The sequence below is a fragment of the Anguilla rostrata genome, chromosome 18 (assembly GCF_018555375.3).
Source record: "Anguilla rostrata isolate EN2019 chromosome 18, ASM1855537v3, whole genome shotgun sequence".
Taxonomy (NCBI): Eukaryota; Metazoa; Chordata; class Actinopteri; order Anguilliformes; family Anguillidae; genus Anguilla; species Anguilla rostrata.
This window is the reverse complement of record NC_057950.1, coordinates 5,077,414-5,102,689: the sequence shown is the minus strand read 5'-3', so window position 1 is coordinate 5,102,689 and position 25,276 is coordinate 5,077,414. Positions and strand designations below refer to the sequence as shown.

The 25,276-nt window shown below is 37.2% G+C and overlaps 1 protein-coding gene across 1 annotated transcript; it reads left to right on the top strand.

Annotated features, from left to right (window-relative positions):
• Positions 1 to 4,644: 4,644 nt before the first annotated feature.
• degs1 (delta(4)-desaturase, sphingolipid 1) lies at positions 4,645 to 15,745 on the top strand. The gene is made up of 3 exons (XM_064317279.1): positions 4,645 to 4,968; positions 11,666 to 12,408; positions 13,398 to 15,745. The coding sequence occupies exons 1-3, from the start codon at positions 4,887 to 4,889 to the stop codon at positions 13,542 to 13,544; spliced, it is 972 nt and encodes a 323-aa protein (XP_064173349.1). The 5' UTR covers positions 4,645 to 4,886; the 3' UTR covers positions 13,545 to 15,745.
• Positions 15,746 to 25,276: the final 9,531 nt, after the last annotated feature.

Sequence of the window (25,276 nt, the reverse complement as noted above, 5' to 3'; positions counted from 1 at the left end):
AAACATAGCATTCATTTGAGAATGCTTTATTAGCATTTAATTTGTACATGTGTTTTGTTCAGTCCGGTACTTCATTATTATTAATTCTGCTCACTCCCAGTTTTCCCTCAACCATGCAAGGAAGAATTTTAAAGCTTTACCGTTTTCCTTGTTTAATACTGAATAATTGATAAGGAATTTGGATGATGGCTATGGTCACCTGTAGCAGTATTGTATTGTCATTGCGTGTCCTGCTGTAAATTCCCTAAGCTAAGCAAACGCATGGCAAAGGTCATGTTGTATGCAAATCCTGCTTTCTGAGGCCACAGAAGGGCGTTAATTTAACTTTCTTAATCCCTGCCAACAGAACAGCGTCAACTAAAGACGTTTCTCTTAAGCATTCCAATGAAGTTAGCGTGTGAACACCGTAGGACTTGCATCACTGGTGGCTTGTATGTTTCAGGTAGACTTTTTAATTGGTACACCGCAATATTTCGGTTTAGTTTGTTCACTATCTTGACAGCTGTCAAAAAACTGTCCCTGTACTCTTTACATCGGGACTGCCCAGCCCTGTTCCTGGAGACCTACTGCCCTGTAGGTTCTCATTTCAACCCTAATTTGGCACTCCTGATTATACTAATTAGCAGGCCGGTGACATTTCTAGCTGTTGAATGAGGTGTACTTTGGTGGGGCTGGAGTGAAAACGTACAGGACAGTAGATCTCCAGCAACAGGGCTGGGCAGCCCTGGTTTACATGCTTGGTTGTGTAAGGCGCATTACAATAGACTAGACTTCACGATTACAACACCGTCTGGACAATGTTAGGAGGACTATTTCCTGATAAGGCTGCACTTGTAGTCAGATTTACAGGGTGGTTAATGGCAGTAAAGTACAGCTGAGAGCTACTAGGCCCCTGCAGAGGACAAGGATTACATTACAAAAGCTCAGGTGTCTTCATTAACTGACCAACGCAGGTTGTTTTGTGTTAGTCCATTTAAAGTCTGATTCTGTCACCTTCCTGGCTCCTCCTCCTGTCTATGCCATGAGGCTGAAGTGTGGAGATGAGATCCTTCTTCTTTCAAGCTGGAAGATTAGTTTACTGAATACTGCATTGCATTTCAGGGGTTAAGCAAAATGCAGGGAGGGGGATGTTGTCGGGACATAGAGAGCAGGCAGTGGCCAGACACCAAGGATCTTCAGATTCCACCTTTCTGTCCCACGTCTCACCTGAGCTTCAACAGGGGGAGACGTAGAGTGCTGCCAAAGAATATTTTAGGTAGACTCCGGGTGACGCAAGGCAGGGTGCTCACAGAGTCACATGAGGAGTAGCTGAAAAACTTTTCTTTTTCTTGGCTACTTCTTATGTAACTCTCACCAGAGTTAGTCTTGTTTTACATTCCACGTCACAGAGTTTAACCTGGCACCTTCCCTGCCTCTGGGTTAGACATGTTCGCTGCGCGAGGCATTCTGTAATTCATCTCCGAGGTTCAGCGTCCATCCTCTCAGCGCAGGTTTACCCACCTTCACCAAAAGCAGGATTTTTATAATGACACTACTGTTCCTTTGTTATGCTTTGTTCCCTGCTGGGAATTTGTCTTCAGTAAGCAGAATGAATTCCCATTGTGTTTAAAAAAAAAAAAAAAAAAAATTTGAATATATTGTGACTGTGAACTTGAGCCGTGTAAATCATATTACTTACACTTACAGCTTTTAAAACACAGTAGTGCCTTTCCTGCAGGGCATGCCAACGTGCAAAGGTTTGCTGATATCTGACCCTACAGGTATGAGGTTTTGCACAGATTAAGCCCTCTGTAAACTGATAAGAGCTTTACTTTCAGAATTACAATCAGATTTGCTTGTCTGATTAATCTACTCAAAGCTTGTTGCCTTACACAATGAAAATATATGCCCCTGTATTAAAAAGTATACTGTAATACTATAAATAATACCCTCTAATATATGTAGGTACTTCAAATACATAATAAAAATGAAACTTTTGTTGGTAATATTGAGATGTATCCCACTGAGACCAAAGTGATGATAATTGGTATACTTTTGCTTTGGTATACAATGCTGAAAATATAATATTGTCAAACAATTATGAATCAAGAATGCCAGTAAATTGGATATCCATATATGGAAAATATATTTAATTACATTAGGGATTATAATAAATTTTATTTAAGAGATGGAGAATGCCTTTCCTTCCCAATATCCTCAGGTACTGCATTTATAAATGGGAACAGTGCTTAAAGATCAGAGCTTTTTGGATTATTTTGAGGAGAAGAAACCTTTGTAATTATAAGACATGGTCAAGTACATTTTCTCTGTTTCTTTTCCCTACAGAACAGGAAATGTTTCATCCTGGCATTAGCCAGACACTAAAACAAACATGGAAATCTCTCCTCAATTAAGAGGACAGTGGCATTATAATTTTCCTATGGCATAACTTCCTTGTGTAACCCTTGCTCTGAAAACTAGCCCACTTCTAGTTCATGAACAATTAAAATGCAAATTTGCATTTATTTATTTATTTATTTGCACATTTTGCAAAGTACTGCATACTCAAATGTGTTCTTTTTGTTGACCTGGAACTGGGCTGTTTTTAAGGCCGATGGAGTTGATGTTTTGTGGTGGGTCCAGCTTATTTTATTGAATAAAAGATGCACACTAGTGTAAGGAAAAAAGGACGTCTCTCGAACGTGATGAAAATACGCAAAGTTTATTTTCAGTATCGGCAGTGACAAAGCGCACAAATTACACCTTGGATTCAGCAGAGTCTGACTGAACCACGCACCTTTCCAGTGGCTGCTGCTTATTCGTTTTCCAAGCTTTGATCAGGAGTGTTGAATACACATACTATGAAGGATGTAGTCGGTTTTGACACCTGTCAATTAGGCCGTAGTGTATTGGCCGTCATGCTGTGATTGAATTCGCTATTCTACCATTGCACCAACGTTATTGTAATAATGATAAGATCAAGGGAACGTGTGGCCAGCAGACATATTGGCATCAGAGACACTAGTCTTACACTAGTCAGCTGAATATTATTTCCTTGAACTCATTAACATCTCTTACACTGATAAGATTTCAGCACAGCTGGCTGACTAGAAAATAAAACTCAATTGCCCAGATTTCAATTTCTAATCTCCTGACCTTCAACTGCTGAGCCAGCAGGCACTGATGAAGTCTGTGTGTGTGGGTGTGCATGTGCGTGTGCTGTGCGCTGTGTGAGTGTGTGTGTGTGCTGTGTGTGTTTGTTTTTGTGTGTGTGTAAATATACACAGCCAGGACGTGAAGTTACTGGAATCATACTCTTATTTGCTAATGTTTTACTTCAAAAGTTGTTTATTTTGTATTACATATATCTAACTTTACCTCTGAGCTGGTTATTCATATTTATCGTATTCAATTTGTACATTTGCAGGTGCAATTCTTCTTGTAGTTTTTGCCATGAGTGTAATGGGTGCATGTAAATGCATTCTATATACAGACCGGTGACAAATTAAAGGAAACATCAACATAAAGTGTCTTAGTAAGGTGCTGGGCCACCACGAGCCACCAGAACAGCTTCAATGGGCCTTGGCATAGATTCTACAAGTCTCTAGAACTCTACTGGAGGGATGGGGCACCATTCCTTCAAAAGATTCCCTCATTTGGTGTTTTGATGATGGTGTTGGAGAGCGCTAACACGCTGGTCATAGGATAGAGCGGATCACTCAGAATAACTGTGTATTGATTCAAAGTGACCCTTCCCACTTAGGGGCAAGTGGACCCAAACCATGCCAGGAAAATGCCCCCGCACAGCATAACAGAGCCACCGGACCACTTCACTGTAGGGGTTCAAGAGTTCAGGCCTGTACAGTTCTCTTGGTGCATGCCACACATGCACTCACCCATTTGTCGAGAATATGGTAGATGACTCATTTGACCACATCACTTTTTACCACATCTCTGTAGATCAGTGCCTATGGATTCTGCACCACTGAACTCTCAAATGTGCATTATATATATATATATATATATATATATATAATATGTGTGTGTGTTTTATTGTCCAGGATTGCTCTTAAACAGTGGCTTACAGTTTTTTGAACGTTAGATTGCCAATGAGTGTTTGTGGCGGAAATTCTAAATTTCCATCCACTTTGAATAATAAAAGCTGAAACAAATTTTTGAAAACTAGGTGTGCTGCTAGTGTCAATACTCTCGGGAATAATTTAAAAGCCACATCCCTTTTGTACTAATTAGATTGGTACATTACACCTCTTGGGGTTAATTAAAGAAGAAATTACTCCGTTATTTGAGAACACTCTTCTTTGTTGACTGCAAATGCAAAAGTTGTTTCATAACGAACGAATTTAGCACTTTAAGCAAGATAGCTATGTGAAGGTGAAACAATCTGAGTCTACAGCAGTAAACATCCTTCAACATTAAAATAAAATGTTGAAACACACTTTACCGATATGGCGACACGTTGTTTTAAAAAAAATATTGAATCACAAAATTGTCATAATTCAATATTAAATTGTGTTCCATTCATCTAAATCGAGCAGCTTGTGTATTTTTAAAAAATATTTAAAACTAACATTTTTCTGCCTCAGAGCGTCAGTAACGTGAAGTAGGAGGGACAAAATTACATCAAGACGTTTTCCTTATCACGTAACCAGCTTGCCAGCCTGCGTCGCCTCTGGCTTGAAATAATTCGGTCTGATAGCGTAGTCGGGCTTAATGCCGGGTTGCTTCGCTAGCTGGTAGTTTAGGAGCTTGAACTGACTATTCTGAAGCCAGTTGAGCTGGGTGGGGTTTCCTACAGATAAACGCAGACGGGAAGAATAAAGTTGCGAGACTGGATATTATTCCTATTTTGCTAGCTAACGTAACTGTTCTCTGGACAAAAGGCAGATATGGGGAACAGAGTTGCTCGCGACGATTACGAATGGGTTTACACGGACCAGCCACATGCTGACAGGAGAAAAGAAATTTTGGGTGAGCCATGTACCTCGCCGACCTTCTCGTGTTCATGAGCTAGACTACTGGAGAGCCTGCTATAGGTTTAACCTCTTGGTTTAACTTGTCTGCACCGTTACACAACACACATTTAGCTAGCAAGCTAAGATTAGTTGGCTAACATTAGCCGGAATGTTCGTTAACAGTAGTTCCTGGCTAGAGATTGTAGTCTAACTACTAACTAACCCCATTCATTTGCTAACAACAGTTTAGCGAAATCAGTAAAAACAGGTGGCCAACTAACTAAGTAGGCATCCAGCACACCACCTGACATACAGGAACCAATTTGTTCATGGTAGGCTGCAAAGATAGCTGGTCTAGTTAACTTTCACTAGACTAAAGCTAGCTAGACTAGTGGTTAGCGTGTAACCCTCGTTCCTTAGCGTAGCTTTTTAACATCAAGATTAACGTTCGCCAAATGTAATTTACGTTAGCTAGCTAGTCTAGCTATTGAGTGTTAACTTAGTTTAGGTATGTTAATCAATAATGTAGTAACATACATATTTAGAGCGAGAAAGTTGGTTTGCGAGCTAGGCTAGCTAATTTGTCAGTGATATTGATGGCTAAATGGGAACCGTTAGCCAGCAGCCAGTTAACGACTAACGTTAGTCTGAGGAAAGACAACCACTCCCTTATTAATGGTGTCTTTCTGTAGCTTGCTAGCTAAGTGGCCTATCTAGTTTGAACATTGTTTTAACGTCTTGTGTGCTGGCGTGAAACCAAGTTTCCGGTCACTTTGTAGAAAGTCTGGCGCAGGAATTTTGATTGTGAAAATTCAGCAGTAAAAAGAGAAAATAATTGTTCCGAATTTTTTTTTGCTGAAATAAATTTTCTTTTTTTCTTAGTTTTAGCTTTGCATGCTTTAGTAGTGTTTGCTTACCTTGAAATGCGCTTTAGTAAAATAAAATAAAATAAAAAGTCGGTCTAATGTTTGATCTGTAAACTGTATTTGTGTTGTATAATGATTCCACTATAGCGAGCATTGTTTATATGCGTTAACTCTACAATATTTATAAGACATTTAACATAACGAGGGCTTGCCATTTTTAAAGCCAGTTGCAATTCATAAGCGTGTGTTGCAATTTACGTTAGGCCATCAAAACTATATTACTTAGATGACCTGTGAGATAAATATGGTTAATCGTACATCTTGAACTATAAGAAGCACGTAAGAAATTTGAAAGCTATTTTGTGTTCTAACTATGTTGGGTAATGCTTTACTTATGTCCAGGGTATGCTCTTGTATTAGGCAACGTTTCTGCTTGTTTCTAGCTGTGCAGAGCCTCGCACACATTTGTGGCTTAACCCAATAAGTCACGCCTTAATAGACCTCAAATACTGTGGAGTTTAGCTATTTACATGTTTCCTTCATTACTTTACTGGAAGGAGCACTACTTTGTAGGATTACAAAAACGACGTACGTAGCAAGCTATATTTTTATGACTACACTTAACTTATTTACCAATCAGTTACCGTTAGCAATAATGACGTTAGAAATTATACGTCCTTCATATTAGTCACTGGAGCCTTCCCGCGAGGCATTGGCGTTGGGGACAATGGCCTGTCTGAGCGTCTGACAAAACTTCTTTGAGCTCTATTATTTACATTCCCATAGTTTGGCAAACGCCCTTATCCATTGCGACTTACAGAGGTGCTTTGAATTTCAGCGTGACAAGATAGACATTTGCAATTTCCACCAGCTCACCCCTAGTAGTCAACCAAAGTGGAAGTGATCCTGGTGGAAATTAGACATTTTCACCAGCTCCGTATCAGCACATCAGAGTTGTGTAGTGTTTCCACTTGCATTTATAGTACACCTGAGAATATTCAGATTTGTGCATTTCCTGACACAGTGATCAGTTTTATTGAAGTCAGCCGTTTTACTGTTGCTGGCATATTGTTCAACATTTATATATTGTTTCCATATATGCGTGTATTGTTTCATTCTCCTGTCAGACATAAATTCATAAGCAGAAGTCCAGCATGGTTTTGGCTGTAACCATTGGTTTCCTGACCTGGTGAATGCATTAATTGCTGGCCCCAGGCCAACACGCAGTGCAGTCTCCTGTTTCTGGAGGCTTAATAGAAGGGTCCTGCTAGTTGATATGGATCTTCCCATTGGTTTAAATATGATGGTGGTGTTGGGAATGGGTTTTTTTTTTTAAGCATCTGTCCTTTTATAGGTGAACATGACAGACACTTAAGGTAATTGCCTTCCGGGAGGTGCTGTCTTTTGTATTTGGACACGGCTTGGTGGTATGAATGCACGGTGCGACAACAGAAACTTACTCCGGCTGAATAATTTAACAGCACACGAGCACGCACCTTATGGTGCGCACTGAGGTTTGCTGGGGGCCGCTGCTGTTTTCCAGCAGTGCCTGTTTATCACTGCAATCTGATGATATGTTGAATGTGTCGTGATGCCAGGGGTCACTATAAGTTTTGAAACAGTGCGTATTCCAGGATTTTCTCATGACATAATGTGACATAACGACATAAAATTCTCTCCCTCTTTTTTGCCGTCCTGTTGAGACTTGTCATCCCAGGAAGAAGGCTAATGCCTTGTAGCTCTTTTTGCTTTTACACTCTCAACTGAATGGCCTGCCTAAGTGATGTAATTGTGTCCCCATCCCAGATAGTGAAAGAAAAATAGCAAAAGTCGATTTTCTCTTCGTCATATTCTCTGGAGGATTATTTGAGTCAGTAGTTAGCAGGTAGCCAAACCTTCATTGTGAGAGGGAGACCTGTCCATGAATCCTTTTAATGCAGTTCTGTTTTTTGTATTGTGCTCATTTTTAGCATGAATCTTTAGCATACCTAAACATTAGTGAACATTATATATTAGCATATAAATATTTTTTCTGCAAATAAAACACTTCTGTATTAAAATAAGTGCTGTCTCTCTCCATTTTGTGTACCTTAACCAGCCTAGCTAAGTTTTTGAGACCCCACACAGCTCACTTTCAGTCTAGGATGTGATGCAGAAAATTCACAAATTCTTTATTTCACAACAATAAAGACATGTTAATGTAACCTATATCTGTAATGAGAGTTAATGTAGCTGTTGCACAGATAATCGATTGTCCCTTAGTAATATACAGTACTATTCTTCTCACTAGATTAAACATAAATTTAAACTTAAAAAAAAAAATTTAATTGATTTTTATGTTAAAAAAAAAAAAAAAAAATATGGTGTTGACATACTAATTGATAATTATTTCTTGTTTCACCTACAGTATATGTGGCAGCTGCTGAGCTCGTGTCATGTAAGAGATTACCAAGGATAAAATCTTTAAAGTTGTTACTCTGGTTCAGCACAAAGGACATGGCTATTATAGTTGTATAATAGGACTGCTGTGTGTGCCAGATTACAGCTGTACTTCAAACGCATGCCATGGTACAGCTGTACGAGGACCAGGCTGTGTTTCTGTACCACTTACCCCGTTTCCAACAGGTTGGCGTCTCTCCTTTGTCTCGTTCCGTTGCCCATTCTGAATGTGGTGGGCAAAGATTCCCAGAGGTGAAGGCGTGTTTTCTGCGATGCTGTTTAGTGAGGAGTCAGTGAGTGCATTTCTCTAGATTAACGGAGCACTGAAGGCCTTTGCTTTATGTATTACTGTGCTACTGTGAACTAAAGTCCGGGCTGGGCAAAATGGCTGCTATTTCTATAATTTGCCTGGAAAGAAAGCTTGGAAAGAGTGCAGCTAGCCTAGCTTGTTGCGTTCTCTTGGATGGATTAGATGTGACGCAGAACAGCAGACGTGGCTAAGCTTGAGCAGCATGATGTAGTTGAATGCTGTGTATTCTCGTGAGGTAATCGTGAAGTATGCACGCCACTGGTTAGGCCTACCTAAAACGAAACCATTTATTTCTTATGACATTTACATTTCATTGGCATGCAAATTGCAAACAAAAACTTCAGTCTGCCACTATCCTAGAATGCTACACGGGGCTCTTGGCCAAACTGTTGTTGTAAAGGTCTGGTTTATGAATAGTTACATAAAACATGCTTTAACTCCTGCCAGCTTGGCTAAAATGAACTTGAGCCTCTAGAATTTCCCTTCCCAAGAATTACTAATCAAAGGACAATTTGTGTGGAAATTTGTTATGCTAGCCAACGAAAAAAAAAAATCTTTATTTCAGGGAATAAAATTTAAGATTAAAATAAGAATATAGCCTAGTATTTGACAATTATTAATAAACAAGCACCTATCAGAAATGTGCATAAAATGAAGATGAACAGTTGCATAATCAGTTTGGCTCATTTATATGTCTTTTATGGTTTAAGATTTACTGTTGCTTTTCCACAGGCGACTGAATATTGTGCAAGGCAAACTCACTGTCTACACAGCTATTCTGTACCCTAATGCTGAGAGAGTGACAAGTCACTGACCTCCGCAGCAGCCTGAATGGACTAATGATGTAGCTGCAGAAAATGAGGGACAAGTAGTTTTGTATCTTTTTGTATCGCTCTCCTATCTCTTTGCGAGTGCTAAGAGATTCTAGAGATGGTTCTCATCACCATTGATGTCTTTTATATGATAAAAAAGGTTAATTCGAGAGGCTTTGAATAAGTCAGTTGATTTCCGCTCACAATGTGTGGGGCAGCTCTTGTTTGCTCTTCTTTCTCTCGTGTCCTCAGGCTTTGTTTGTATTCAAATCCTGCCCCCCCCTCCCCCCTTCTGTGGTGTCATTTAGAGTGCATCTCCCTCGTAAAAAAAAAAAAAGAAACGCTTTGGTGTTGCAAAGAGGCAGTGTTGCATGCAGTCTAGTGCTGAGTGACCTCAGGTGTGTGTGGCGGGGGGGTGGGGGATTGTGGGTGGTGGGGGGGTGGGGGATTGTGGGTGGTGGGGGGGGGGTGGGTGAAGAGGTGAAGGGTCCAGGTAACTCCAGCTGCGATATTATGTTTCCAGAGGCTTTGCATATGAAAAGATTAATTACATAGTCTTTATTCAGAATTCTAAACGTAGCTATTAGTTCTTGTGTTTTGCAGGTACTTTACCTTCCCCTGAGCATACAAGTCTCAGGTTGTGGGTGCCCATAGGAAATAGTTTCCGACTGAAAGTTATATTATAAGATTAGATGCAGTTTTGCTCGGGTGAGCTGCACACGCACGCATACACCCTCTGGAGTCACGACGAGCAGCTTTGGAGTCACTTTAAGTGCATTTTTGTGTATTTAGACAGTGAACCGACAAATTCCCCCCACCCCTGCCATTGTAACGCTGGCAGATTGCCAGAAACCTAAGTATCTAAAATATCACTCGACACTGTTTGGGCCAATAAAAACTAAATACTATCAAACAAAAAATAAAAAACCTAAACAGTGAACTGTCCTTTTTTCGGGATAAGTTGTAAATCAGTTGGAAGTAAGCCAACTTCTGTACTGAATCAAATCGCCCTGCTTGCCTATAGCAGAGGACTGCAGGAGCTATAATTTAGGCCTTTATCACAACCCAAACATCATTTCCCAGTGTTCACTGCTTGAATCAGTAACAGGAAAGTGTATTACATTATTCCTTATCGTCTCAACTCAAGTTGTTATGATAAGGTAACCCCAAGGAAGTGCATAGATGCAGTTGTTTAGGTTATCTTTAATTTTCAGAAGGTTTAGGGAATTGCCATATCATATGTAAAGTGTGTAAGTTTTCTTTTTATTTAGTTTTAAAGACTGCGACACATGATAAAAGCACTTTCCTGGTTAAATAATTTTTTTTTCCTGGGCGAGACTTCTTGCGTGGTCCGTAGGGCAGCCGATTGAACCATGGGCGAGTCTCCCGCCCCCCCCCCCCCCAATGGCTCCATCTGAGCTATGATCCCTTTTGTATTCTCTCTGCTTTCTGCCTGACTAATTAAAGAAGAACATATAAAAGGAAGGTGGACTGTTTACTAGCCCATAAATATTTTTTGATTTCCTCCTTCCAAAAAGCAAAACAAATTATTTTAGCAGTTAAAAAAAAAAAAAAAAATCCAATAACAACTCCGGTAATTATTTATGTAAATATTTATCAGTCGGCTTTATTAAGTGTATTTAATAACGCCCCACACACTCTCTCTCTCTCTCTCTCTGTCCTTCGTTCACACACACACAGTACTCATTGCCTGTCGTTGCGCATAACATTCAATAGCTATATACAAGCAGGCATATGGCGAATGATTTTAGATGAATATTCTATTAGTTTGCCACTACTGCTTTTAAATGAAGATGTACGTGAACAAACTGAGGGTTGTTTTTGCTGTGGCTTCTACAATATTGAAATACTTCATACACAGCTAATCAGTGCATTAATATAGGCCTAACTCTATAACTGCAGCACTGGCCAGGTTGAGAGTAGCTAGGTTGCATGGAAAGTCATTTTAATGTTACCTGAATTTATAACGAGCTTCAGAGTAACTAGCTAGTTGGCTAACTAACTAAATTACAAAATTACTGCGGCTGGCTTTAGAATGTAACGGTGATGGCTATCTAGCTTGACAAACCAAAACAAAAGAACAATTATGTAGGTAGGTGTCTGAAGAACTTGTGTGACCACGGTATTGAGATTCAAAAATCATGTTAACCTCAATTTCAGTTACTGGTTTTATGCAGTTGCTACTATTCTATTCGCATAAAACTAGCAGAGCCCATTCAAAATGTTAAAGAATATTTTGGTGATGTTTTGTGTTCTTTGCACTAGCGAAATACCCAGAGATCAAATCCCTGATGGGCCCGGACCCCAGGCTGAAGTGGATCGTCTGCATGATGGTGGCTGTCCAGTTCCTGGCGTTCTACCTGGTGAAAGACTTGGACTGGAAGTGGGTCCTGTTCTGGACGTACACCTTTGGCAGTTGCGTCAACCACTCCATGACCCTGGCCATCCACGAGATATCCCACAACGCGGCCTTCGGCAACCACAAGGCCATGCGGAACCGCTGGTTCGCCATCTTCGCCAACCTGCCCATCGGCCTGCCGTACTCGGCCTCCTTCAAGCGCTACCACCTGGACCACCACCGCTACCTGGGCGGCGACGGGGTGGACGTGGACATCCCCACCGAGTTCGAGGGCTGGTTCTTCTGCACGCGTGTCCGCAAGTTCGTCTGGATCGTGCTGCAGCCCCTCTTCTACGCCATCCGGCCCCTGTGCATCAACCCCAAGCCCATCAGCCAGCTGGAGCTCATCAACGTGGCCGTGCAGCTGTCCTTCAACGTCGCCCTCTACTGGCTGTGTGGCGCCAAGCCCGTGGTCTACATGCTGGCGGGCTCCTTGCTGGGCATGGGCCTGCACCCCATCTCCGGCCACTTCATCGCCGAGCACTACATGTTCCTGAAGGGCCACGAGACCTACTCCTACTACGGCTCCCTCAACCTGCTCACCTTCAACGTGGGCTACCACAACGAGCACCACGACTTCCCCAGCATCCCGGGGAGACGGCTTCCTCAGGTAGGACATACCCTGGGGGGGGGGGGAGGCCTCTGGAGCGCCGCTGTGTTGGTGGATTAACGTTTTTTTTCGAGCAGGGGGGGTTTAAAATGGCAGTCGCTGAGGGGGGGGCCTCCGTCTCTGCTGGTTTTATATGGTTTCCTTTCAGTCAGCTGTCAGTTCAGGCCTTGTAATGAAGGTGTTGACCACTGTAGCCACTTGATGTTACTTGCTTCAGTTCTGAGATGCACCAGAAGCCTGCAGATGCGGTGGCTCTCTAGGACTGGAGCCTGACACTGCAGTTTTAGTGTCTTCTTCTATGAAATTGAATCTGTAAATGTGTGGAGTAGTTAGTATTGACGGACTATTTGGAGAAGTGCTTCTAATGTTAATATTTTAAAATTTAAATGAACCCTTTAAACCCCACTTAAAATCCCCCCCCCAAAAAGCTTATAATAAAGAGGACATTTGTACCAAAGTGACCGAATCCCCAGGTCCTGTGGGAGTCCTACTTCGTAAACATACAGGATATATTTATTCTTAAAAAGCTTGTTTTTAGGTCATTTACTTGGCACTGGAATGTCTAGTTGGGGTAATTTTTTTTGCTGTCTGTAAGGAAGAAGTTTCTTTGGGATCAGAGGGGGATTTTAGCGATATGAATACCATTACTGTATTAGTAGTTGTTTGACTTGCTATTTTCTATTTTTTGACTATGCTATTTTTAGAAGCAGGCATCTAATTGGAGTTTTAATAAATGAATACAGATGTGACTGGTGGGTCAGGTACCTAATCAGATTAGCAGGTAGCACGGAAGTATTCCTAACAGGACTGTAATGGTCTTAAGGAGCATTTGTGTTTAGTGAGCTAAACATAAAAAATTCCACAGTGGCCTTTGGAATTTGGAGGGTGACGTGTGTATGGTGAGGAAGCTTGGGTGTGTCTTTGGACGTGGAGCTTGCTGCCCTGATTGTGTGTATCATTCTGTGTGTTTGTTTTTTTTTCTGTCCCAGGTGAAGAAAATTGCAGCAGAGTACTACGATGACCTGCCCCAGTACACGTCCTGGGTCAAGGTCCTATATGACTTTATCATGGACGACCAGCTGAGCCCCTACTCTCGCATTAAAAGGAAGCTGAAGGGGGAGGTCAAACAAGAGTGAGCACTTCCTGTTGTGAGTTCTCTCATTTCCTACAGCATCACACTGGTCTGCCTGAAACCACCATGGACTCTACTGCTTTTGCGTATTAATATACTGTAAACATGTACAAAAACAAATGTACAAAGTGTGTATGTGAAGTGCGCGTGCTTTTTTTTTTTTCTTTTCTTTCTCTCTCGCTCCCTTTTCTTCAAAGAACAATTTTCAGCATGTTCAACAGTTCCTGAAAATATGCCAGCATTCCTGGTCATCAACAGTGCAAATGCAGGCCAGTGGTTTGTACGCGGGGGGGAAAAGAATCATACTTCACTCGCCAGCCTTGATATAATTACAGACTGAACTGGAACGCTGCTGAATTCTGAGGTATTCGTTTTTACTTAAAGTGGCCTTGACCTTGTTTGTGATGGCCGCTTTGACTTCAACAAGTAACATGGCCGACCTAGCATGAGGCAGTTTTAATAACAGCATATTTTAAATGTTTTATTCCATTGGGAATATTAGGAAGGACACCAGATTTATTGCATGAAGCCACTTTTTCCAGAGAGTAGCTTATCTGATGCTGAATTTACTTAAACATAATACCTGCTTCATGGTGATTAATATTTATTGTCAGTAATAAGTAATAAGTCCTCATTAGTTCACCAGATAATGGGGCGGCCTGCAGTTAGGATTGTAAACTGCCATATTAAATGCTACTGAAATCTTAATTTTTTAGGTGAGCCCTTCATCCGCTGTCTTTTATTATTGGCAGATGAAGCGGTTTTGTAGTGGAGAGTTAGGTGGTTTAAAACATTACTCAATATATCATCACTTGTTCTTCAGTTACTGGTTTATCAGTTTTTGTGTATTTGAGACATATATCCTAGTTTCCTGGGTATATATACTTTTCCTGGATCTCAGATGTTGCAACTGAGATTATACAAACATTTCAGAAAAAAGAATAGTTTGATACGTTTCCTTGAATGTAACGTAAGAATGCTTTCTGTTGCCCAGCACCCCCAAATCAAGGTTGACCAATGGGTGCAACCAGGAGCCGGAGACTCCGCTCTTCCTCATAACAATGGGATGAGGAATTTTTTTACTAACGTGAGAATACAGGGTGGCCCTGTTGCTTTAACAGTGGATTTTTGGAGTTTCCTGTGGTAAATATTTTTAAAAATAGATGTTCTCATTTGTCCACCTCCTTAAAAAGCGTTGAAATTGATGGTCTCTGCTGGGTAGGTCAAAGCTTCCAGTGTAGGTTTGCCTATTTTTTAAAAAAAAAAAGGCAAAGCCCAACGTCTGACAAGTCAGCATGGTCATGTGTTTCAGTTTTCTGAGTAACTTGAAAGAAAGAAATGACATGACCTTTCAACGGAATAAACTTGTGCTTTTTACTCATGTACGTGTGGAGCTTCCAAAGTCCTGTCAGGTTGCGCGTGTGCGCTCTGCTAGATGGAGCTTTCTGCGCAGTGTACCCATGCGTTAGCATTCCTGGCACGTCGTACACATTCCTGTGAGTCACGTTGTCCGGTTTTGCTTCACCACCATAATGCCCGCAGTGTGAAATGAATGTTTTAATTTATTTCAATTCATTTCTTCACTTGATGATTCAGCGCAACACTGAACCTGACACCAATCGCAGGTGACGAAGTCATACAGGAAACTGCAGTTAGTTAGAAAAAAAGGGAGTGAACTGTTCCTACATATGACATCACTTGTAATACCTATGCTGTAATGGTCTCGTTAGATAAACGGACTGGTGTCCAGGTTGACTGTACAATCCTGTGCAACCCCAAAAGACCAAAAAGTTACACTGGCAGAAATGAGTCCTTTTTTTTTTGCCGCCATGTTGTAAGCACATGCACTTATGCTGTAGACCGATCAATAATCTGTGTCCTTAACATTAGCAAGTCAAAAAAAAAAACTGCAACTTATTTGCGCTCTCATTCTGAATCGGCCTGTGCTTATACGGAGCTCACTCTCCTGGGGCTGAGTCGCACATTTATCAGTATTAGTGGAGCTTGAGGAAGCCCTTCAGTTCAGTGAGGACACTGTCTGCTTCAGAGGCTTTTTTCTCGGAAGTCTCGCATGTTGGGCTCGTGGATTCCATGCCAACGGCCAGTCGATGCACACCGAGGTCCTCTCGTCCAATCAGATCAGTTCCACCCTCACTGTTTCGCTTTGCTGTATTAATTTGATTTCAATAAACTGTGCAATTGACATTTTGTCTGGCTGTTTTTTTTTTTCTTTCTCACCCCCCCCCCACCTCCCAAATGTATATTGTATAGGAGTTTTTAATTTTATTAGTTTCAGGAGGGAGGCAATCCACGGATTCTGCCACACTACTGAAATTTCACCCCGGCATCATGTGTCAAATGGTCCATTATTAGCATTTCTCTTCACTCTGATGATAATCTTCGATTCTTCTGCACTGACGGTGGGTTTGGCTTGAGACTTTGAGGCATGTTGTCTTGATTTCAGGGTGGTACGGTCAGTGCATTCGCAGTGGAAAATGTTTGTGGCAACAGTCAACAACAAATGGGAGCTGGCAGGATGCGCTTTGGGGACCGCATGCTGAGCTGAGGGAGAGCACTGTAGGGACTAGGGCTGGGCGTCGCCGTATTGGGGAGTGGGTGAAGTGCGGATGTGCAGAGGGCTACTTTAATGGAGCTTTATATGATGACTGCAGGTAGCTGTAGCTAACTGTGGGAATTTCAGCACATTAGTGCCCCTGTTCCAACGCTGTCAGACTGGATGGACTGGTTTTCCCAGGGCAGGCGATGCAAACAGTGAGTGCAGTGTGTGTCACACTTGGGAAAGCCGATTATGCAGCCAGTTATCGCCTGGAGGTACCGATCGGTGTCTCCGGATCACGTGACCCTTAAACCATTCCCCTGTCCCAACTCCCCCGCATATTTCCATTGGTTGTGTTCCCGCCCCCCCCCCCCCCCATCAGGGACTGCATTACCTCGAAGGCAGCTTCCAGGCAGTTTGCATAAGGCGCAGTCAGGTCTGAACATACACCATTCACGCCAAGCAGGGTTCGTCGCATCACACGCAGACATGGTTTCGTTGTGAAAGTTTACACTAATGCGTGTTCATCGATATTAAAGAAATTACGGGAGATGTCTTGTTACAACCCATGCACCAACCAATGACTATAGTCCTTATGTATTTTGCTGATTTTCCACTGAAAACAATTAATTGCAATAAATGCCTCCAAACATTTTTCTGCTCATTTATTTTACCAGGGGTGTTGCATAAACATGATTTCCCTTCATTCTGCATGCAAATATTACATATTTAGAATTTTTGAAGTTTTTTCATGTTTTGGACATAAGACTATAGTCTTATGTATTTTGCTGATTTTCCACTGAAAACAATTAATTGCTATAAATGCCTCCAAACATGTTTCTGTTCATTTCTTTCACCAGGGGTGTTGAATAAACATGATTTCCCTTCATTCTGCATGCAAATATTACATATTTAGAATTTTTGAAGTTTTTGGACATAAGACTATAGTCTTATGTATTTTGCTGATTTTCCACTGAAAACAATTAATTGCATAATGCCTCCAAACATTTTCTGTCATTTCTTTACAGGGTGTTGAAAAACATGATTTCCCTTCTTCTGAATGCAAATTTACATATTTAGAATTTTGAAGTTTCATGTTTTGGACATAAGACTATAGTCTTATGTATTTTGCTGATTTTCCACTGAAAACAATTATTGCATAAATGCCTCCAAACATGTTCTGTCATTTCTTTCACCAGGGTGTTGAATAAACATGATTTCCCTTCATTCTGATGCAAATTTACATATTTAGAATTTTTGAATTTTTTCATGTTGGACATAAGATATAGTCTTATGTATTTTGCTGATTTTCACTGAAAACATTAATGCATAATGCCTCAACATTTTCTGTCATTTCTTTACAGGGTGTTGATAAACATGATTTCCTTCATTCTGAATGCAAATATTACATATTTAGAATTTTGAAGTTTTTCATGTTTGGACATAAGACTATAGTCTTATGTATTTTGCTGATTTTCCACTGAAAACAATTAATGCTATAAATGCTCCAACATGTTCTTCATTTCTTTCACCAGGGTGTTGAATAACATGATTCCTTCATTCTGCTGCAAATATTACATATTTAGAATTTTTGAAGTTTTTCATGTTTTGGACATAAGACTATAGTCTTATGATTTTGCTGATTTTCCACTGAAAACAATTAATGCATAAAGCTCCAAACATTTTTCTGCTCATTTCTTTTACAGGGTGTTGCATAAACATGTTTCCCTTCATTCTGATGCAAATATTACATATTAGAATTTTTGAAGTTTTTCATGTTTTGGACATAAGACTATAGTCTTATGTATTTTGCTGATTTTCCACTGAAACAATTAATTGCATAAATGCCTCCAAACATTTTCTGCTCATTTCTTTACCAGGGTGTTGAATAAACATGATTTCCTCATTCTGATGCAAATATTACATATTTAGAATTTTTGAAGTTTTTTCATGTTTTGGACATAAGACTATAGTCTTATGTATTTTGCTGATTTTCCACTGAAAACAATTAATTGCTATAAATGCCTCCAAACATGTTTCTGTCATTTCTTTCACAGGGTGTTGAATAAACATGATTCCTTCATTCTGATGCAAATATACATATTTAGAATTTTGAAGTTTTTTCATGTTTTGGACATAGACTATAGTCTTATGTATTTGCGATTTTCCACGAAAACAATTAATTGCTATAATGCCTCCAAACATTTTTTGCTCATTTCTTTTACCAGGTTTGATAAACATGATTTCCCTTCATTCTGAATGCAAATATTACATATTTAGAATTTTTGAAGTTTTTTCATGTTTTGGACATAAGACTATAGTCTTATGTATTTTGCTGATTTTCCATGAAACAATTAATTGCTATAAATGCCTCCAACATGTTTCTGCTCATTTCTTTCACAGGGTGTTGAATAAACATGATTTCCCTTCATTCTGATGCAAATATTATATTTAGAATTTTTGAAGTTTTTTCATGTTTTGGACATAAGACTATAGTCTTATGTATTTTGCTGATTTTCCACTGAAACAATTAATTGCATAAATGCCTCCAACATTTTCTGCTCATTTCTTTACCAGGGGTGTTGATAAACATATTTCCTTCATTCTGATGCAAATATTACATATTTAGAATTTTGAAGTTTTTTCATGTTTTGGACATAAGACTATAGTCTTATGTATTTTGCTGATTTTCCACTGAAAACAATTAATTGCTATAAATGCCTCCAAACATGTTTCTGTTCATTTTTTACAGGGTGTTGAATAAACATGATTTCCTTCATTCTGCATGCAAATATTACATATTTAGAATTTTTGAAGTTTTTTCATGTTTTGGACATAAGACTATAGTCTTATGTATTTTGCTGATTTTCCACTGAAAACAATTAATTGCTATAAATGCCTCCAAACATGTTTCTGTTCATTTCTTTCACCAGGGGTGTTGAATAAACATGATTTCCCTTCATTCTGCATGCAAATATTACATATTTAGAATTTTTGAAGTTTTTTCATGTTTTGGACATAAGACTATAGTCTTATGTATTTTGCTGATTTTCCACTGAAAACAATTAATTGCTATAAATGCCTCTAAACATTTTTCTGCTCATTTCTTTTACCAGGGGTGTTGAATAAACATGATTTCCCTTCATTATGAATGCAAATATTACATATTTAGAATTTTTGAAGTTTTTTCATGTTTTGGACATAAGACTATAGTCTTATGTATTTTGCTGATTTTCCACTGAAAACAATTAATTGCTATAAATGCCTCCAAACATTTATCTGCTCATTTCTTTTACCAGGGGTGTTGCATAAACATGATTTCCCTTCATTCTGCATGCAAATATTACATATTTAGAATTTTTGAAGTTTTTTCATGTTTTGGACATAAGACTATAGTCTTATGTATTTTGCTGATTTTCCACTGAAAACAATTAATTGCTATAAATGCCTCCAAACATTTATCTGCTCATTTCTTTACCAGGGGTGTTGATAAACATGATTTCCTTCATTCTGAAAAATTATTTTAAATGCCTCAACATTTCTGCTCTTTTCCAGGTGTTGATAACATTTCTATTCTGATAAATATTACATTAGAATTTTTGTTTTCATTTTGGACATAAGACTATAGCTTATGATTTTGCTGATTTTCCACTGAAAATTATTTAATGCCTCCAAACATTTTCTGCTCATTTTTACCGGGTTGATAAACTGATTTCCTCATTCTATCAAATATTACATATTTAAATTTTGATTTCATGTTTTGGACATAAGACTATTCTTATGTATTTTGGATTTTCCACTGAAACATAATTAATGCCTCAAACATTTTCTGCTCATTTTTCACGTGTTGAATAAATATTTCCTTATTTCTGATCAAATATTACATATTTAGAATTTTTGAAGTTTTTTCATGTTTGGAATAAGACTATTCTATGTATTTTGCTAAATTTTCCACTAAAACAATTAATTGCTATAAATGCCTCCAAACATTTTCTGTTCCCTTTCTTTCACCAGGGGTGTTGAATAACATGATTTCCTTATTCTGATGCAAATTTACATATTTAGAATTTTTGAAGTTTTTTCATGTTTTGGACATAAGACTATAGTCTTATGTATTTTGCTGATTTTCCACTGAAAACAATTAATTGCTATAAATGCCTCCAAACATGTTTCTGTTCATTTTTCACGTTAGTGTGTTGAATAAACATGATTTCCATTTTTCGAATTGCAAATTTACATATTTAGACTTTTGAAGTTTTTCAGTTTTGGACATAAGACTATGTTAATGTTTTGGATTTTCTCATGAAAACAATTAATTGCTATAATGCCTCCAAACATGTTTCTGTCATTTCTTTACCAGGGTGTTGCATTAAATGATTTCTTCATTCTGATGAATATAATATTTAATTTTTGATTTTCATTAGAATAAGCTATATCTTAAAATTTTCTGTTTTCTTAACAGTTATTGATAAACCAAATTTTCTTCATTTTTTACTATGTTAAATTGATTTCTTTCATTTGACAATTAAATTAAATTTAAGTTTTTTCTGTTTTGACTAAACATATCTTATTTTCCAATTTTCCTGACATTATTCTAATCAAATTTTTGCTATTTTTTTCGTGTAATAACATATTTTTTTTGAAGATTTCATTTTAAATTTTTAGTTTTATTTTTGATTACACTAATATTATTTTTATTTCCCAAACAATTAATTGCATATCCTCCAAATTTATACATTTTCCTTTTAATAAAATATTTCATTATATATGAATTTCATATTTAAATTTTGATTTGTTTTATGTATTTTTGATTTTCTTCATAATCATTAATTGCTCAAACTCATCTGTTCTTTCTTTCTTTAAGGGTTGAAAAACATGATTTCCTTCATTATGAATGCAAATATTACATATTTAGAATTTTTGAAGTTTTTCATGTTTTGACATAAGACTATAGTCTATGTATTTTGCTGATTTTCCACTGAAAACAATTAATTGCATAATGCCTCAAACATTTTTCTGCTTTTTTTACAGGGTTGTAAAAACATTTCTTATTATGAAATATTAATATTTAGAATTTTTTGAAGTTTTTTCATGTTTTGGACATAAGACTATAGTCTTATGTCTTTTGCTGATTTTCCACTGAAAAATTAATTGCTATAAATGCCTCCAAACATGTTTCTGCTCATTTCTTTCAAGGGTGTTGAATAAACATGATTCCTTCATTCTGCATGCAAATATTACATATTTAGAATTTTTGAGTTTTTTCATGTTTTGGACATAAGACTATAGTCTTATGTATTTTGCTGATTTTCCACTGAAACAATTAATTGCTATAAATGCCTAAACATTTTTCTGCTCATTTCTTTTACCAGGTGTTGAATAAAGATGATTTCCTTCTTATGAATGCAAATATTACATATTTAGAATTTTGAAGTTTTTCATGTTTTGACATAAGACTATAGTCTTATGTTTTTGCTGATTTTCCACTGAAAACAATTAATTGCTATAAATGCCTCCAAACATGTTTCTGCTATTTCTTTCACTAGGTGTTGAATAAAACATGATTTCCTTATTCTGCATGCAAATATTACATATTTAGATTTTTTGCATTTTTTATGTTTTGGACATAAGACTATAGGCTTATGCATTTTGCTGATTTTCCACTGAAAACAATTAATTGCTATAAATGCCTCCAAACATGTTTCTGCTCATTTCTTTCACAGGGGTGTTGAATAAACATGATTTCCTTCATTATGAATGCAAATATTACATATTTAGAATTTTTGAAGTTTTTTCATGTTTTGGACATAAGACTATAGTCTTATGTATTTTGCTGATTTTCCACTGAAAACAATTAATTGCTATAAATGCCTCCAAACATTTTTCTGCTCATTTCTTTCACCAGGGGTGTTGAATAAACATGATTTCCCTTCATTCTGAATGCAAATATTACATATTTAGAATTTTTGAAGTTTTTTCATGTTTTGGACATAAGACTATAGTCTTATGTATTTTGCTGATTTTCCACTGAAAACAATTAATTGCTATAAATGCCTCCAAACATGTTTTCTGTCATTTCTTTCACCAGGGGTGTTGAATAAACATGATTTCCCTTCATTCTGAATGCAAATATTACATATTTAGAATTTTTGAAGTTTTTTCATGTTTTGGACATAAGACTATAGTCTTATGTATTTTGCTGATTTTCCACTGAAAACAATTAATTGCTATAAATGCCTCCAAACATTTCTGCTCATTTCTTTCACCAGAGGTGTTGAATAAACATGATTTCCCTTCATTCTGAATGCAAATATTACATATTTAGAATTTTTGAAGTTTTTTCATGTTTTGGACATAAGACTATAGTCTTATGTATTTTGCTGATTTTCCACTGAAAACAATTAATTGCTATAAATGCCTCCAAACATTTTTCTGCTCATTTCTTTCACCAGGGGTGTTGAATAAACATGATTTCCCTTCATTCTGAATGCAAATATTACATATTTAGAATTTTTGAAGTTTTTTCATGTTTTGGACATAAGACTATAGTCTTATGTATTTTGCTGATTTTCCACTGAAAACAATTAATTGCTATAAATGCCTCCAAACATGTTTCTGCTCATTTCTTTCACCAGGGGTGTTGAATAAACATGATTTCCCTTCATTCTGAATGCAAATATTACATATTTAGAATTTTTGAAGTTTTTTCATGTTTTGGACATAAGACTATAGTCTTATGTATTTTGCTGATTTTCCACTGAAAACAATTAATTGCTATAAATGCCTCCAAACATGTTTCTGTTATTTCTTTCACCAGGGGTGTTGAATAAACATGATTTCCTTCATTCTGAATGCAAATATTACATATTTAGAATTTTTGAAGTTTTTTCATGTTTTGGACATAAGACTATAGTCTTATGTATTTTGCTGATTTTCCACTGAAAACAATTAATTGCTATAAATGCCTCCAAACATGTTTCTGCTCATTTCTTTCACCAGGGGTGTTGAATAAACATGATTTCCCTTCATTCTGAATGCAAATATTACATATTTAGAATTTTTGAAGTTTTTTCATGTTTTGGACATAAGACTATAGTCTTATGTATTTTGCTGATTTTCCACTGAAAACAATTAATTGCTATAAATGCCTCCAAACATTTTTCTGCTCATTTCTTTTACCAGGGGTGTTGAATAAACATGATTTCCCTTCATTCTGAATGCAAATATTACATATTTAGAATTTTTGAAGTTTTTTCATGTTTTGGACATAAGACTATAGTCTTATGTATTTTGCTGATTTTCCACTGAAAACAATTAATTGCTATAAATGCCTCCAAACATGTTTCTGTTCATTTCTTTCACCAGGGGTGTTGAATAAACATGATTTCCCTTCATTATGAATGCAAATATTACATATTTAGAATTTTTGAAGTTTTTTCATGTTTTGGACATAAGACTATAGTCTTATGTATTTTGCTGATTTTCCACTGAAAACAATTAATTGCAATAAATGCCTCCAAACATTTTTCTGCTCATTTCTTTTACCAGGGGTGTTGCATAAACATGATTTCCCTTCATTCTGAATGCAAATATTACATATTTAGAATTTTTGAAGTTTTTTCATGTTTTGGACATAAGACTATAGTCTTATGTATTTTGCTGATTTTCCACTGAAAACAAATAATTGCAATAAATGCCTCCAAACATTTTTCTGCTCATTTCTTTTACCAGGGCTGTTGCATAAACATGATTTCCCTTCATTCTGCATGCAAATATTACATATTTAGAATTTTTGAAGTTTTTTCATGTTTTGGACATAAGACTATAGTCTTATATATTTTGCTGATTTTCCACTGAAAACAATTAATTGCAATAAATGCCTCCAAACATTTTTCTGCTCATTTCTTTCACCAGGGGTGTTGAATAAACATGATTTCCCTTCATTCTGAATGCAAATATTACATATTTAGAATTTTTGAAGTTTTTTCATGTTTTGGACATAAGACTATAGTCTTATGTATTTTGCTGATTTTCCACTGAAAACAATTAATTGCTATAAATGCCTCCAAACATGTTTCTGTTCATTTCTTTCACCAGGGGTGTTGAATAAACATGATTTCCCTTCATTCTCAATGCAAATATTACATATTTAGAATTTTTGAAGTTTTTTCATGTTTTGGACATAAGACTATAGTCTTATGTATTTTGCTGATTTTCCACTGAAAACAATTAATTGCTATAAATGCCTCCAAACATTTTTCTGCTCATTTCTTTCACCAGGGGTGTTGAATAAACATGATTTCCCTTCATTCTGAATGCAAATATTACATATTTAGATTTTTTGAAGTTTTTTCATGTTTTGGACATAAGACTATAGTCTTATGTATTTTGCTGATTTTCCACTGAAAACAATTAATTGCTATAAATGCCTCCAAACATGTTTCTGTTCATTTCTTTCACCAGGGGTGTTGAATAAACATGATTTCCCTTCATTCTGAATGCAAATATTACATATTTAGAATTTTTGAAGTTTTTTCATGTTTTGGACATAAGACTATAGTCTTATGTATTTTGCTGATTTTCCACTGAAAACAATTAATTGCTATAAATGCCTCCAAACATTTTTCTGTTCATTTCTTTCACCAGGGGTGTTGAATAAACATGATTTCCCTTCATTCTGCACGCAAATATTACATATTTAGAATTTTTGAAGTTTTTTCATGTTTTGGACATAAGACTATAGTCTTATGTATTTTGCTGATTTTCCACTGAAAACAATTAATTGCTATAAATGCCTCCAAACATGTTTCTGCTCATTTCTTTCACCAGGGGTGTTGAATAAACATGATTTCCCTTCATTCTGCATGCAAATATTACATATTTAGAATTTTTGAAGTTTTTTCATGTTTTGGACATAAGACTATAGTCTTATGTATTTTGCTGATTTTCCACTGAAAACAATTAATTGCTATAAATGCCTCCAAACATGTTTCTGTTCATTTCTTTCACCAGGGGTGTTGAATAAACATGATTTCCCTTCATTCTGAATGCAATAATTACATATTTAGAACTTTTGAAGTTTTTTCACGTTTTGGACATAAGACTATAGTCTTATGTATTTTGCTGATTTTATTAATCCCTATAAATACCTGAAAACATTTTTCCTGTTCATTTATTTC